This window comes from Chiloscyllium plagiosum, chromosome 5, assembly GCF_004010195.1.
Source record: "Chiloscyllium plagiosum isolate BGI_BamShark_2017 chromosome 5, ASM401019v2, whole genome shotgun sequence".
NCBI classification, from domain to species: domain Eukaryota; kingdom Metazoa; phylum Chordata; class Chondrichthyes; order Orectolobiformes; family Hemiscylliidae; genus Chiloscyllium; species Chiloscyllium plagiosum.
In genome coordinates this window covers 10,757,901-10,775,083 of record NC_057714.1, presented here as the reverse complement: position 1 = coordinate 10,775,083, position 17,183 = coordinate 10,757,901, and the positions used below count along the sequence as shown (strand labels likewise).

Sequence of the window (17,183 nt, the reverse complement as noted above, 5' to 3'; positions counted from 1 at the left end):
CCTGCAGTGTGGAAACAGGCCCTTTGGCCCATCAAGTCCACACCCACTTCTGAAGAATAACCCACCCAGATCTATTATCCTACCCTTTTTTTCCTATAGTTACCTCTGACTAATGCACCTAACCTACACATCCATGAACAAGCTAGCATGACCAATTCAACTAACCTGCACATCTTTGGATTGTGGGAGGAAACCAGAGCATGCAGACACAGGGATAATGTGCAAACTCCACACAGATGTTCACCTGAGGCACACAGACATTCACCTGAGGCTGGAATCGAACCTGGATCCCTGGCACTGTGAGCAGCAGTGCTAACAACTGAGCTACCATACGACCCCAGTGCGGAGGATTTGTAGTGGAAGATTTTGGTGAAATGTCAGAAAGCATTTTGAGAAGGGTTTACGAAGAGGGTGAATGACGTGAGGCATAGAGTTTACAAGATAGAGTTCTAGAAAATGGAGCATGACAACTTATGTTTTCTGCCATTTGTGACAGGGAATACAGAGAACTGTGCCTACGAGATTGGAATTGAAGATGTGAAATCTAGTGTGACCTGGATTTTTTCATTTGCAGTTCAAAATTATGATATAGGAGCAGAATTAGGATGTTCAGCCCATCTTGTCTCCTCCATCTTTTATTCATGACTGGTATGATTCTTAACCACATCACCCTGCCTTCTCCCCAGTAACCAATCTATCTCCGACTCAAATACACTCAATGACTTGTTGTCTACATCCTTCTGCAGCAATAAGTTGCACAGATTCACCACCACGTGGCTGATGCAGTTCTTCTTCATGTCAGTTCTAAAGATCATCCCTTCACTCTGAGGTCATGCCCGTGAGTCTTAGCCTCTCCTACTAATGGAAACATATCTACATCTAGTCTATCCAGGCCTCTCTATAAGTTTAAATGCGATTTCTCCCCCTCCCACCCTCATCCTTCTAAACTCTATGAAGTACAGACCAAGAGTCTTCAACTACGGCTCACACGACAAGCCTTTCAACCGCAGGATCATTCTTGTAACTTTCCTCTGGATCTTCTCAAACGCCAGCACATCCTTCCTTAGATACAGGGCCTGAAATGGCTCACAATATTCCAAATTTGTAGTCTGACTACAACCTCAGCAATACATTTCTGCTCTTATATTCTAGCCCTCTCGAAGTGAATGCTAACAATATATTTGTCTCCTAACTGCCAAATGAATATAAGTGTTAACCTGAAGAGAATCCTGAACTAGGACTAGCAAAGCCCATTGTGCTCTAGTTTGTCCTCATTTAGAAACCACAGTGTATAACCTCAAACTTTCCCACATTGTCTTCCATCTGCCACTTCTTCACCCACACGCCTAGCCTGTCCAAGTTCTCTTGCAATGCCCCTGCCTCTTCAAGACGACCTAACCTCTAACTGTCTTTATATGATCTGCAAGTATAGTGACAATGCCCTCAATTCCTTTGTCCAGATCATGAGTGTATAATGTGATTAGTTGTGGTGCCAACACATACTGCTGTAGAACTCCACTTGTCACCGGATGCCATCTTGAATAACACCTCTTTATCCCCACTCTCTGCCTTTTGCCATTCAGACAATCTTCTGTCTATGCCAGTATCATACCCCTCACACCATGGGCTGTTATCTTATTTAGCAGCCTCTGTGCAGCACCTTGTCAGTGCGGTGAGTGAGTTCATAGTCCTGAACAAAGTTTCTCACGCATTCTTTAGTTTTCATCTATTTTAATTATGCAACTGAGCTGTTGTGTACAATTTACAGGGAATCCTGTGATGGGAAGACAGAAGTCCTCAGCAATGGTGAGACCTCCTGTAATATATGCCTCTGGGAGTATGCCTAATGCCGAGCTGCATTGCATGCCTAATGCTGGAAGCCAGGTGCTACCTCTTCAACTGCCGTGCTTGACCCTGAATTTAACAATGCTGTAGATGAAAGGCAAAGCAGCTGCTGCTTCCAGGTCAGAGATCTGGAGGTGCTAGACAGGAGGGCTATCCTTGTTTCTGCAGACTGATAAGGAAACCATGTCAACAGACCCAGCCAGGCTGGACCCAAACAGCAGCATGTGTCAGTGAGAACATTACTGATGTCTTGCCCTTTCTGAGGGTATCTTCTCTTTGACTCTGCCAATGCACATCTTAACTGGTTTGGCCAAAGAAGAGCCCAGTCACTCATTTGGATATTGGGACAGTCCAGCAGGCAATCGACCCACTCAGTCTCATTGTGATGTGCTGTGCAACTCTACCATTACCACCAGTATTAAGCACAATCTTTCATGCATCTTCTACAACTAAACTCCCTTACTCAAGCAGCACTGCCATTCAGTGAACTGCTGCTTAGATGAGGCCTGCACTGAACAACCTCAGCTCTGGCTCCACCTTCAGGAAGCTGATGAACCATCAGAGGATGCACTGGGAAGGCTTTCACCTGCATCCTCCAAAAGCTCAGCGAATTTCATCTCATCTTTGTAGATAAGTCTAGTCAACACAATCTGGTGATTACACTATTGATATCTCTCAGCAGCTGGTCAAGGAAGGTCTCTGACAGTCACAGACTGCCAGAGGATTGGTAGCTGCACAGCAACAGGCAGAAGACACGCCCTTGTCCTTCCCAGAAATGGCTTGGTCAAAGTACAGTGCCAGGCACCAGTAGATAAAGTGGTTTTAGCAAAGATACTCAGTAAACCGAATGAATACTGGAAGTGTCTATCAATGTTATCAGTGCTGTGCTGGCTCTGTCATGCAGACACCTTGCTGTGTCCAGGAATTGGTTGGTGGCCAGCATGAAGACCCAGGACCAGAAGCACAGACTGCATCTGCCGATATGAACACAGACTTTCATTCCACCATGCTAGCTGTGAATGCTCAGCATTGATAGCAAGGCAAGAGGGAGAGGAGGAACCTTGACCTCACTCCAGGAGCATACATACCAACAAGGATGTGCCTATAACTGGCCAGGAGACTGTTAGCATGCCTGGGCCATCTCGGCTGAAAGGTATTGGTGGATGACCTCTAATATCATCAAGTTCAATAGGGTCAACCACAGAGGAAACTCCCTCCGTGCTGGTACACATGAGAGCATTCACGCCAACTAGTCCACATCAGTAAAATTGAAGCTGGCCTTTGAACCCTGTCCTTATGTATTCTTCAAAGTGAAAAACACAATGTCTCAATATTTTGGAAATATATTCTGCAGGAAATGGCTTGCTGTTTAGCTTATTGAGCTTGTAGTCTCAAGACCACAGACTAGTCTGCTTTGGATTTCCTCTTTCACCTTTGAAGGAACATTATTGGAAATTCCTTTCACATCCACAGGTGTGACATTTTGTGGGTATCTCTCTCTGCAGACAGCTACGTATTTTACATCTACAGCCATTTTTGGCTGTACAAGCCCTCTTTTAAAAACATATTTGGAATTACAAGCGAAAAATATCCCCAGCACTTCAGGGCTGTGATTCATGGTCATGACAGTTGCTGAGCATTGCTTATCTCTCATATAGACTGCAGGAAGCTTCAAATGTCAGGTATCCTTAAATACTGACATTGAGGACAGCAGCCAAGGTGTTCAATTTTCATGTAGAAATCATGGAAGCTAAACACAATCAGTGGAGACTTTACTGGGGCTTAGCCTGACATATCAACATATACACCCACCTCATGAGTGAGAATACAGAATCAGTAATGATTCTACACATATCTGCAGTGGAGAGTACATTTTCTGTCACAGTTTTTCAAGGCAGACCACTGGCATTCAAGGTTGGGAGATGTATAATGGGCAGTTCACAGACCCATTCACCTCAGTACAATTGTCAGCCAAGAGCAACTGCACAAGCTGCTGCATCTGACAGGTTTAACACTGCACTGGAGAATGTTCATGCATTTCAAATTTAGCAGTCTACACAAGATGTAAAATCTGAAGGGTTACTGATGATGGAAGAGACAAAACAAAATTTCTCAGGATTGCTGACAACCTGGCTGGCAATGATTCTTGAAATGATACTCAAATCTCATAGCCAAACAGATGTGAGAGCTACATATACTTAGATTCATGCAATGTTATTGAAGTGACTTACTACTTTTCCATAATGTTCATGCAATGCACCCATGTGCGGATATCTGAAAGAAGGATCAGATGAGTGGTTCATGTACTCAATCAGATGGATGTCAAGGCATTTATTCAGCAACATGAAAGGTCAAAGACGGCTAAATAATAACAGCAAGGATCTCAGTGCTTGGGCTGATTGACTCTCTTCGACAAATGAGAAGAACTTGAACAGCCTGGGGATCTCTGGTCAATGAAGTTCACCTCCATTATCCTGACTTTCGTCCACATCCCACCCAATGCTGTAGTGAAGAGTTCACTTGATAAAATATACAATGCTGCAAATAGTCTTGAGATGGAATTGCTTGAAGCCTTGTTCATTGTAGTCAGTGACTTCAACCAGACCAACCTGAGGAATGTGCTACTAAAATTCCACCAACACCTCTCCTGTCCTACCAGTCATCCAAACATCCTTGACCATTGCTTCACAACCATAAAAGATGCCTACCGTCTATTTCCTGTCCGCATTTTGGAAAATCAGAACACAATGATGTGCTCTTCCTCCTGACTTACAAGCAGAAATTGAAGCCTGAGGACACAGAGAGTTTTGTAGTGCAGGTCTGAGGATACAGAAGGGCTTCTATGGGACTGCTTAGAGTCAGTGGACTGAGCCAAAGTCAAGAATTCAGTGGCCAACCTGAATGAGTATGCCATTACTGTCACAGAATTCATTAGTCAGTGTGTAGATGACTGGATGCTGAATTTGTTAATTCAGACATTATTTGGATTAACCTGAATATTTACATCCAGGTACAATGTTCATAAGTCCATCAGGAATGCTAAGAGGCAATAACAAACTAAGCTTGAGATCTAGACTAACCACGTGGACACCGACCATTTTGTGCCTAGGCTTATGCATCATTGCAGCTACAAAGCAAAATTAAACAGAATGATGGGCATCAGTTCATCCCTACCTGAATGCATTCTACGCTCACTTTGAACTTAAAGACAGTGAAACGATGTCACCTGTCCCTCCAACCTTGGATGCACCTGTTCCTATTAGATTGGCCTTCTTCAGGGTGAACCCAGGGAAAGTGACCAATCCAGATGAGGTGCCCACTGTGCACTCAGGTCTTGTGTGGACCAGCTGGCTGGAGTATTCGCAGACATCTTCAACCTTTCTGTAATACGATCCTTAGTAAATCCTCACCTGCTTCAAGAAGACAACCATAATCCCAGTGCCAAAAAAAAATCATACAGCATGTCTCAATTACTCCCTCAATATTGCTCTGACATCCATAATTATGGAGTGCTTTGAAATGTTGGTCATGGCTCACATCAACCCCAATCTCCCAGATCAGCTTGATCCTTTGCAATTTACCTATTGGCGCAACAGGTCCATGGCAGACATTATCTCCCTGCCCTTACACTCATCCCTGGAACATCTGGAGATCAAGGATACCTATGTTAAGCACCTACTAATTGACTACAACTCCATAATCAATCCCATAATTCCAAACAAACTCACTTCCAAACTTCTTGTAATTGGATTCTCAACTTCTGACCAACAGACCTCAGCCAATAAGGAGAGGCAACAACATCTCCTCCCAAATAATCTTCAACACCGATGTCTGTTAACAAGACTGTGTACTCAGCACTTTACTATTCTCCTTATGTACACAGGACTGGGCAAATTCTGCACCAACTCCATTTACAAGTTTGCTGACAACACCATCATTGTAGGTTGGATCTCAAACATTGAAGAGACCAAGTACAGCATGAAAATAGAGTGCTAAACAGCATTGTGAAAAAAACATCAATTTCTCCATCAATGTCTGTAAAATAAGGGAACTGGTCACTGACTTCTGAAAGCAGAGTGGAGGGCATGCCTCTGTGTGCATCAATGATGCTGAGTTGAAGGTGGTTAAGAGCATCAAGTTCCTGGGAGAAACCATCACCAACAATCTGTCTTTGTCCACCTACATTGACACTATGATCCAGAAAGCACAGCAATGTCTCTACTTCCTCAGGAGTTTAAGGAAATTCGCAGGCACATAACAAATCTTATAAATTCTTTTAGGTAAACTATAGAAAGTATCCTGCCTGGACACGTCACAGCATGGTATGGCAACTGCTCTTCCCGAGACTGAAAGAAACTACAGAGCGTTGTTTCAATCCATCACACAAACCAATCTCCTATCCACTGACTTCATCTATACTTGCAACTGCATTGCTAAACCAAACAGCATAATCAAAGATCCCCCGGCATCCGCTTATACACTTTTCAACCCTCTTCCATCAGGCAGAAAATATAAAAGCTTTGTTCACGTTTCAAAAGATTCAAGAACGGCTTCTTCTCTGCTGTTATCTAACTTTTGAATGGACATCTTTAAAGTTAAGTTACAGGCATAGAGTCAAAGAGATGTACAGCATGGAAACAGACCCTTCGGTCCAACTCATCCATGCTGACCAGATATCCTAACCCAATCTACTCCCATTTGCCAGCACTTGGCCCATATCCTTCTAAACCCTTCATATTCATTTACCCGTGCAGTCACCTTTTAAATGCTGTAATTATACTAGCCTCCATCACTTCCTCTGGCAGCTCACGCCATGCATGCACCACCCGCTGCGTGAGAAAATTGCCCCTAAAGTCCCATTTATATCTTTCCCTTCTCACCACAAACCTATTCCCTGTAGTTCTGGACACCCCCATCCCAGGGAAAATACTTTGTTAATTTATCCTATCCATGTCCCTCATGATTTTATAAACCTCGATAAGGTCTCCCCTCAGCTTCTGACACACCAGGGAAAAAAGCACCAGCCTATTCAGCCTCTCCCTTTAGATTAAATCCTCCAACCCTGGCAACAACCTTGCAGACCATTTCTGAACCCTTTCAAGTTTCGCAACATCCTTCCGATAGGAAGGAGACCAGAATTGCATGCAGTATTCCAAAAGTGGCCTAACGAATGTCTTGTACAGCTCCAACATGGCCTCCCATTGCTGTGACCAGTAAAGGAGAGCATACCAAACGCCCTCTTCACTTTCCTATCTACCTGGGACTTCACTTTCAATTAGCTATGAACCTGCACTCCTAAGCTTCTTTGTTCAGCAACACTCCCCAGGACCTTATCATCAAGTGTACAAGTCCTGCTCTGATTTGCTTTTCCAAAATGCAGCACCTTGCATTTATCTAAAATGAACTCCATATGCTACTCCTCAGCCCATTGGCCCATCTGATCAAGATCCCATTGTACTCTGAGGTAACCTTCTTCGCTTTCTGTAGGTGAGTGATCCTGGTGTCACATAGAAATGTGTCCATCTCCTGTCTGACTGTTTAGTACTCCCCACAGTCACAAGCTGCTTTCGTTTCCATCTGTTCCAAAAAGCTCCAATCCACAGAGAGAGGCTAGAAGCCTGTAACTGAGCTCCAAAGACCTCGTGCACCAATATGTAATGTGACCTACATAGAGATTGTCAGCCCATAGGCTCGTGCTGACGTCAGTGTGCTCTAAGAAAATAATATGAAGTGGATAGTCTGGCAACTTTCAAAGTTGTGAGTGCTAAGAAGACAAAGTAGGAGACAATAAATACATGACCATTTCAATCAGAAAATTTCTTGTCAAAAATTTTTGGACATTAACACGACAGACCATGAAGGGACACGCACACTAGAACGAGCCATCAACATCAAAAAACAGCAGACCAAGACAAAGAAAAGTCTATCCCTACAAGAAAACTTGGACAAGCTCACACAGAAGAACACCGCAGAGAATTCAGAAGCTTGGAATAAGAACCTATCAGACCGACCACTAACAAACACGGAAAAAGCCATCCCAGTAAGAGGGATGAACTACAACTACAGGGATGTAGACAAAAAAAGGACTTCTTCGCAGCATTACCTGATAAACACAGTCCGCCGATTCTGAAACAACAAGCCCAGACAAGTAAACACAACATAGCCAGAAACTCTAGCCACACTACCATTCATCAAAGACATCTGAGAAATGAATACCAGACTACTCTGACCCCTTGGCATCATGGTAGCCCACAAACCTACCATCACACTGAATCAGCTACTGGTGAACCTAAAGGTCCCTACACCAACAACCAGCAAAATAATGTCATTTTCAAAATACCCTGCAAAGACTGTAAACAAACACTACATTGGACAGACAGGCAGAAAACGAGCCACCAGGACACATGAACACCCACTCGCCACCGAAAGACATGGGCCCTTCTTCAGGCTTATGCCCGAAACGTCGATTCTCCTGTTCCTTGGATGCTGCCTGACCTGCTGCGCTTTTCCAGCAACACATTTTCAGCTCCGATCTCCAGCATCTGCAGTCCTCACTTTCTCACCGAAAGACATGACCCACTATCACTAGTATCCTTACATATAGTCAAAGAAGGACATCAATTCGACTGGGACAACACATCCATACTAGGACAGGTTAAACATAGACACGACATGAATTCCTAGAGGCCTGGCATTCAACCAGAACTCCATAAAGAAACACATTGATTTAGACCTTATTTACCAACCTCTGAGAAAAAGAACCAGAAATGATTTCACTCACCTTTACAGACCAAGACACATAAATAGAAAGTGGGAAGTATCACTGGAGTCTCACTGATGATGTTATCTAGCATGGTGACGAAACATCTGAAAACAAACCTGCCACCTCAGCAAGCAAACTTACAACTTGAACCTCAACCTGAACTACAAATCTTCTCAAAATTCACAAATGAACATTTCAGCATGAAAGATGAATGACTGTCCCTGTGTACAAAGTGACCTGTCAGACATTCAAGTCATTGGTGTCATTGAACTCCAAAGTGTTTAAGGGCTTCAGTGGTGTGTGAGTTGGTCCCACAGCAGGCATAATGAGGTGGTGAGATTGATGGTTTGTGATTGCAACTTGCATGGATGTAGATTCAAGGAAGATGATGGCCATAGAGCATGCAGCAGTGTAGTTCAGTAGTAGTTCATGATAGCCAAGGCAAGCATTCTGCAAGCTGGAGTCACTAGGTACCCGTCCCGAATTATCTATTGAGAATTTGCACCGATGATTCCTTAGTGGAGGAGAGGAGGATTGGAAGTGAGGTCTGAATAAGATGGGATTTTAATGAGGTGCAGATGCATGAAAATATTTTCCCACCTTTCGTACCACTGATCAGGCCATAACAGAGAGGAAAACTCCACTAATAGTTACTGTTTACTTGACTCAAGGTTTGCAGCGATATGGAAATAAGAATGATTACAATGCATTTAACATGTTCTGCACAAGGACCAGAGAAGCTATGCAAGAACAGGCATTTTTCACAGAAATAAACTGAAATTGCTGAGTTTAACATGCAATTCAGACAGAGAGAGAGACGCTGCCTACTTACTTGGCAGTTGGATACACCATTGCAACTTTGAGCAGTTCGTCTTTGTTATCAAATGTCATCATCTGCATTCCACGGCTGACAGCATATTTAAGATGAGAGACCTCCTTGCAGGGATTTGCATAAATGATTCTCTCTGCCGGCACAGCAATATCTAGTATTGTCGCAATTTCATTCTGGTTGGGAAAGAAAAGCAAGTTAGTTTACATAGTAAGCAGTGTTGTTCCAAGTTTTGAATGTGCATTTGCCACATATTAGAGCCATGGAAAATAATTTGAAAGGGGTGTGGAAACCGTAGTCTCAGCATTCACAATACGGTGATCTAAATGAGTGGCCACATTGGGCCTCGAAGTCATGCACCATACAACACCTCACGGTCTGCTTTACTGTGGTAATTCATTTTGATGAAATGTAATGAAAGGGATATGGTGTGAGGCAAGTATTAGAGATGGTATGTAATCGATTGTTCTTCTGCATTATATATCCACCACACACTTAGACCCATGACTTTTCTTTGTAAGGAAAAAGTCAGCAAATTAAAAATAACCAGGCAGCATCTTTAAGAAAACAATTTCAAACTTAGAAAGCCAATCAGGCACTGTAATCTTTTTTTGATTGGTAAGTTTATCCAGGGTTAAACAACAACCTTTGCCACTATGGTAACTGTAGTGATTGTCATGAGGTGAGTCAGGTGGGTTTCATAGAATGAGTTCCCTCGATTTGGGCTGTTCATCTGGTCCATCAAGGAGCCCTGTCTGATAGATAAAATCATGAGCGTTAAAGGTTCTGTTCACTCTGAAAGCTATCTCTCAGGAAGCTGGATTAGTGTCAAGGACTCTCCACATGTAAATGAAGGGTGACTTGGTGACAGGATACCAGCCTCTGCAGAGTTATTTCAATAAATCTCTTTAATAAATTCAACAATAGATGTGAACTTTTGTTTTTAATTCATTTATGAGATGTGAATGGTGGTGGCTAGGTAGCACTTATTGACATCTCTAATTGCAATGAAGAAGGTGGTGGTGAGCTGCCTTCTTAAACTGCTGCATTCCTCACGGTGTTGGCACACACTATTCATACTAGTAGGAAGAACACTGCAGGATTTTGACCCACTCAAGAGAAAGAACAGCAATGTAATTCTAAGTCAGGATGGTGTGTGGCTTGGTGGGCAACTAGGAGACAGTAGTGTTCATAAACTTGTTGTCCTTGCCTGTATCGATGATACAGGTTGTGAGTTTGGATACTGCTAATTGACCTAGCTTTTCCTAATCTATACATTCTTGTAGACTGTAAGATTGTGTGATTTAGACTTTGGCCTGCAAGTCAGACTAATTAAAAGTAACAGTGAAAATTTTATTTGATTAAAGAATCTCAAACTTACACCTTCTCGATAGAAAAGCAAGTAAAATTCGGACTCTTCACTAACTGTTTTAATCGTAAAACCCAACCAAGAATCATTGTATTACATATCCACGCAGTTTCAACCATCAATATAAATTATAGTCTATCTCTTGATGAGCTGAGGTGAACTGATGGTTTGTTGGATTTGCTGCAGTTGAGGTCGCTCCATCAAACATTACCTCCTTGAAGGCAGGGGATTTCCCATAACCTGGCAGATTGTGTTTCACCAAAGATCACAGGGTCATTTCAGGGTGACCATGTTCATTCCTGGGCAAATGTGGGAGTACTTTTTGAAACCCCTGCATTGAGAACTCCAGCATGGTTAGAAGGATACCTCAGGACAGCTGGTCTCAATGGTAGAGAGTTGCTCATAAATCCTTTTTCCACTCCTTACAGAATATCAGCCACTCCACCCTGCCTTTGTTGTTTGCCAACCAACCAGTAGACACTGCTGCCACTCACGTTGAGGTGGTGCAACGAATACATTATACCACATAAAAAGAAACTCATTAATAAACTTCTGGCAGGACAGAAAATCCCATGTCACACCATTATTTCCATCCTGCTCTTGACATAACAAGAATTTTCACAAGAACCAGTACAAAAACATCCCAAGTTCCGATTGATTCACTCCTCCCCAAATAAATTGAGTTGTAACACCTCAAATTGTTACAATCACTTTTCTGATGGATTTTTAGATCTTTAGTCCACAGGAACTGTCTTCAACCAGAGGACATCCCCCTTCCACAAACTGCTTCTGTAGTTTGCATAGAATTTGCAGTTTCTTCTCCCTGCTAAGCACACTGGCTGTTGTCGTTATCCAATATATACCGGTACTCAGTATACAATACATACTCAGCTCAGGCAAGAACTTCAAAAAATTGCCTCTGATTGAACTGTCATTTTTCATTATTTATACATTTTTGATCTGCATTGACTCATAACACTCGGCAACGCTGACAAAAGAACTTCAGGCTCCAGCAAAGACCGAGATTTGACTGACTAACTACCAAAGTTTGGAGCATTTGCAATCACCAACAACATGATATCACAGCAAAAAACAAATGAACTGTGGGACAGTCACCTATCACATCACCTCTTCATCCACAGAATTTGTTTATATTTGGTTATACTTTATACCCATATTTCTAAAGAACTATCTATGCTGTGTGTGCTATTTGCAAGTGAATTAATGCATGATGGATTTAAAGGGGATATAAGTCTGCATATTAATAATTAACAATTCATTTTTCTACTTGTTAAAGAATAAGATTTATTTTCTTCTTTATTGATGAAGCCTGATGTGAGTCACTTTATCCTAGTCAGCAAACAACATCTTAGTTATTCAACTGGTCACGTGTATATTTGTGGTAGATCATAGAATAGTGGAGCATGATTATCAGCACGCTCTTACCCCCAGCATATTGCCAATCCACTACATATACATAACCTGGACATGGTGCACAAGGCATGATGGCAAGGGGTGAGGGCCAAAGTTCAGTCTCCTCAAATACTGAAGGACCCCTTAGCTGTAGCCAACAAGACCTGGACAAAATCCAGGCTTACAATAATAAAATAGTGAGTAATATTCATGCCAGGTAATAAACATCTCAAATAAAGAGTTTAAATTATCACCCCTTGACATTCAATGATTTTACAAATACTGAATCACCCATTATCAACATCCGAGAGGGGTTCCTATTGACCAGAAGCTTACTCATATTTATATGGGTCTGATGTGACAGTGCCGATGTTGGACTGAGATGGACAAAGTCAGAAATTTCACATCACAGATTATAATCCAATAGGTTTAGTTGAAATTACAACCATTTGGAGCATTGCTCCTTCATCAGGTGAAATTCACCTGATAAAGGAGCAGTACTTCAAAAGTTTGTGATTTCAAATAAACCTGGAGGGGTATAACTTGGTATCATGTGATTTCTAACTTTATATGTACCAGTTATGTTCAGACTGTGGCTACAAAGAACCAGTCAAAGCCTACGAATTCTGTGGTGAACAACTCACCTCCTGTTTCCACAGTGACTGTCCACCATGTACAACTCTGGAGTCAGGTGTGTGATGGAATACCTTCCACTTATCTGGAAAGTTCCTCCATCATCTCAAGAAAATCATCTCCATCCCAGATAAAGCAGCCCACTTGTCTGTCCCCCATTCCATTACATTCAGTCTCTTCACCACTAACGCAGAGTGACAGCTGTATCATCTATAAGATGTACTGCAGTAATACAACTTCTGGTAGCATCTTCTAAACCTTCTAACCCCTATCCTTGGAAGGGCGTACCAGCACCTGCAAGTTGGCTTTCAAGGCATGCATCACCCAAATATGAAACTATCTTGTTATTCCTCAATACTGCTGGGTTAGCACACTGGAATTTTATTCATAGCATTGTATGCATCTATACCGCTCGAACTGCAGCAGTTCAAAATGGCAGCTCACCACCACTTTCTCCTGGGTAGTTAGAGAAGGACAATAAGCACTGGTCTAGCCATTGATGGCCACATCTCATGAATGAATAAAATAAAACTCATGATTTTAAAGTCCTCTATTTTATGTTTTGTGTTGAATCTTATGACTTTTTAGCTGAATTTTTGGGGGATTTTTCACCATGAGGCTCTGCTAGTGTTTTTTTTTATTAAGATAACCATGTTAATTGCCTTATAATGTTTCTTATACCCAATTTCTGTTCATCTTACAACTCACATTCTCACAATTTACCTGTCTGTGCTTTTCTGCCAAAAAACTTCTTATGACTTTTTAGCTAAGTCTGATTTGTGCTGAATTTTTGGGGGATTTTTCGGCATGAGGCTCTGCTAGTGTTTTTTTTTATTAAAGTAACCATGTTAATTGACTTATAATGTTTCTTATACCCAATTTCTGTTCATCTTACAACTCACATTCTCACAATTTACCTGTCTGTGCTTTTCTGCCAAAAAACTGGCACCTCTTACATCTGTGCCATCTCTAAAAAGCCACTGTGCACCTGGATGAGCATGGGCAGTCAAAAGCTGCCCAACTCATTTAAAGACAGAGTTGGAACATGGCAGAAAGGGAAAGGATATTATTCAACTGAAGAGGGCTCAGAAAAGATTAACCAAGATAATGCCAGGAATGGAGGGTTTGAGTTAGGAAAATAGGCTGGATAGGTTGGGACATCTTTCACTGGAGTGTAGAAAGTTGAGGGGTGACTGTTCAGAGGTACATAAAATCATGAGTGACATAGATAAAGTGAATAACAAAGATCATTTCCCTCGGTGGGGGAGTTCAAAATTAGGAGGTGTATTTTTAAGGTGAACAGAGAACGATTTGAAAAGGACATAAGGGCAACTTGTTTTACACAGAGTGGTTTTGTGTGCGGAATGAATTGTCAGGTGCAGATATAGTTACAATGTTTAAAAGACATCTGGACAAGTACATGAATAGGAAAGATTTGGAGGGATATGGGCCAAAGGTAGCTAGGTGGAACGAATTTAGTAGAGGAAAATGGTCAGCATAGACTAGTTGGACAGAAGGATCTTTTCCCATGCTGTATGACTGTGTCTCTATAAAAGTAACCTGGAGGACTTGGTGGTCTGGAGGAGAGGTGTCGTCTTTCCAGAGAACTGGCAGAGGAGGCTGTACTGCCTGCCTGCCAGCCTAGTCCATGGTTGCCACCTCAGAATTGCATTAAGCATCTTCTCTCATTTGTTCTCACCACTGAACCTCCCACGGCATCAACCTTGAATGCCCTCAATGCTGCCACCTCATTGCTTTGGGAAACCTTGTTTTTCCTTTATTCATTCTCCGGATCGCTGGCTAGACAGCATTTATCGCCTAGGCCTAATTGCCCAGAGGGCAGTTAAGAGTCAATCACATTGCTGTGGGTCTGGAGTCAGACGTATGCCAGACCAGGTAAGGCTGGCAGCTTCCTTCCCTGAAATATATTAGTGTGCCAGATGGGTTTTTCCCAACAATTGGCAAGGATTCATGGTCATCATTAGACTCTTAATTCCAGATTTTCATTGAATTCTAATTCCACCATCTGCTAGGGTGAGATTCGAACCTGGGTCCCCAAAACAATGGCTGAATCTCTAGATTATCGGCCCAGCAACAATACCACTAGGTCATCACCATCACCATTGGCCCACATGCACCAGGACAGTCAACCATCTCACTTATTCCTCCTCTTTCTATTGATCGAGAATCTCACTTATTCCTCCTCTTTCTATTGATCGAGAATACAGCCCACAGCTGAACAGCATAAACCCATGTGGGTGTCCACATCTAGTTCCTCACCCTTTATGAGGAGAGAATCCTTGTCCTTGCAGGAGATGATGGGGACCATTCCTTTGTCATTGAGATGGCCATGTGAAATGACTGCCAAATGAATAAGTATCATTCTTCATTCCTTCGCCATTCTTACACTAACAATGCTGTCAGTCTCATTCACTGCACATCACTTCAAACCACCGGCCACGATACCATCTTTCTCTTGTTCTCTGACCTCTGCAGAGAAACAGCCCGATCCTCTGGAAGTGCCGTCCTGGAGCTCTGAGAATGGAATTATTTAAGGGCCAGAGGAAATTCTCTTCTGAAGGAATGCTCAGGGGAAATAATAATCAGAGAGAGTGTAGGAGCACAATCTGGTGAACACATCACAGTGACAGCTCTACAGAAAGTGGAGCTCTAGATGGAGGTCTGAGCCGCGAGTATACTACTGCATCAACTGGAAGTAGGGAAGGTACAATGTGTAGGCAAGGCTTTGTGCCATGATGAGACCTTTGACCCTCCTCACACAACATCCCAAACAGTCCCTCTGTGCGTACCCATTAATGAATCAATGCTGAGGAATGTCAGGAAGTAGGGAGTCTGCATGCTTGTGTGCTGTACATTGTGAGGGTCTATGAACAATGTTCTCTCCCTTTAAAAGCCCTATGATTGGTGGTTGCAACAGACCTTCTCTCACATGTGAGTCAAATCCAGGTGGGTTTAGCTATTTTCTTCCCCATTGAGCACTTTCAGTTGCCAGCACGATGTAAGGTGACATTGAGTGTTCATTTACCTCAGCCTGAATGTGTTGGTGAGCCGCAAAACATGTACATCCCCTTTCTATTAGCTCATCCAGAACACCCATAGACTTTACATTGCCATAAATCTCCACTCCAACTTTCATGTGTCCGTACACCTGTCTATCTTTAACACCCAGACATTGGCATATGAGGTAACCATACTAGGTAGAGTCATACATTGCTTCTCCCACTGAAACCAGGTATTCCTGACTATGGATGACATCCACCTCCCACATTACACTCTATCCAGCCATATTTTAATGTATTCCCCTCACCCAACCCATTGTTCTGCTACCATTCACAATTGTACTTGAAATAACTCCACAGAGACTGGTCTCCTGTCACCAAGTCACCCTCTTGATTACGTGCATAGTACCTGACACTGACCTAGCTAGCACAGAGCTAGCTCCTAGGTTAAGCAGAAATCCTGTCAATCCTGTTTATATCTGTCAGCCAGGACTCCGTTATTGAACCAAGTTGACTGCCCCAATCAGGGAACTCATATTCTATGAGGGCCACCTGACTGACCTTGTTCCAATCACAATAGCCATCCTTGCTCCACATTCTGGGACATAGGCCCATTCTTTTTCCAGTGACATCCTCTGGGGCATTTTCACACCAATCTGATGCCCCTCACTCTGCCTTAGATGCTGGGGGCATGTACCAGACCTTAGCCCACCTCTTGCACCTAGAGAGTCTCAACCAAATATCATCTTCTTCGGGCAATAACAATGTCAATATTGCAACATCTGCCCTGTTGCTCTGGTCCTCGGAGGTTTCTTTGATGCTTGGCAGACAGGAAGAACCCATGGGTTCTCTCAGTCTTGCCAGATGTTCAAGGGGCCAGGTGTGTTTTGCTTCTGCCCTGTTTGTGCGGTTACTGCTTTCATGTGGTCTACGTGCCTGTTCAGGTCTGTCTCCCTACCAGAGCTTAAGCTTGCATTGACCATGCCTCTTACCCAAGCAGGGTATTCCCATGGTTTTTACACCAACTTTCATCCCCTGAAGAAAACTGCTTCCCTCACATAGATGGGTCTTGTGTCCAGCACTGTCATTCCTGATGGTGTGGCACTGTCCGCCACCACCCACACAGGTCCAGGAAGATCAGATTTTACCTGATGCGGAGTCTTCTCCCTATTTGTAACTCTTCTGGAGCTATCCCTGTAGTTGAATGACATGTATCCCAAATAGAAACCAGGACAGTTTGGCTTCTTTAATCGTCTCAAAGTTTGGACGTCTCTTTCTGCCAGACCTTTGGACAATGGATGGTATGGAGGT

The 17,183-nt window shown here is 42.8% G+C and overlaps 1 protein-coding gene across 3 annotated transcripts in view; it reads right to left on the bottom strand.

Annotated features, from left to right (window-relative positions):
* Positions 1–17,183, bottom strand: part of LOC122549714 (antizyme inhibitor 2-like) — a 70,620-nt gene that overhangs the window by 34,387 nt on the left and 19,050 nt on the right. For all 3 annotated transcript variants that reach the window (XM_043689597.1, XM_043689599.1, XM_043689598.1), the window contains exon 3: positions 9,441–9,613. In XM_043689597.1, coding sequence (XP_043545532.1) covers positions 9,441–9,613 — 173 coding nt within the window. The remainder of the gene's footprint in view (positions 1–9,440; positions 9,614–17,183) is intronic.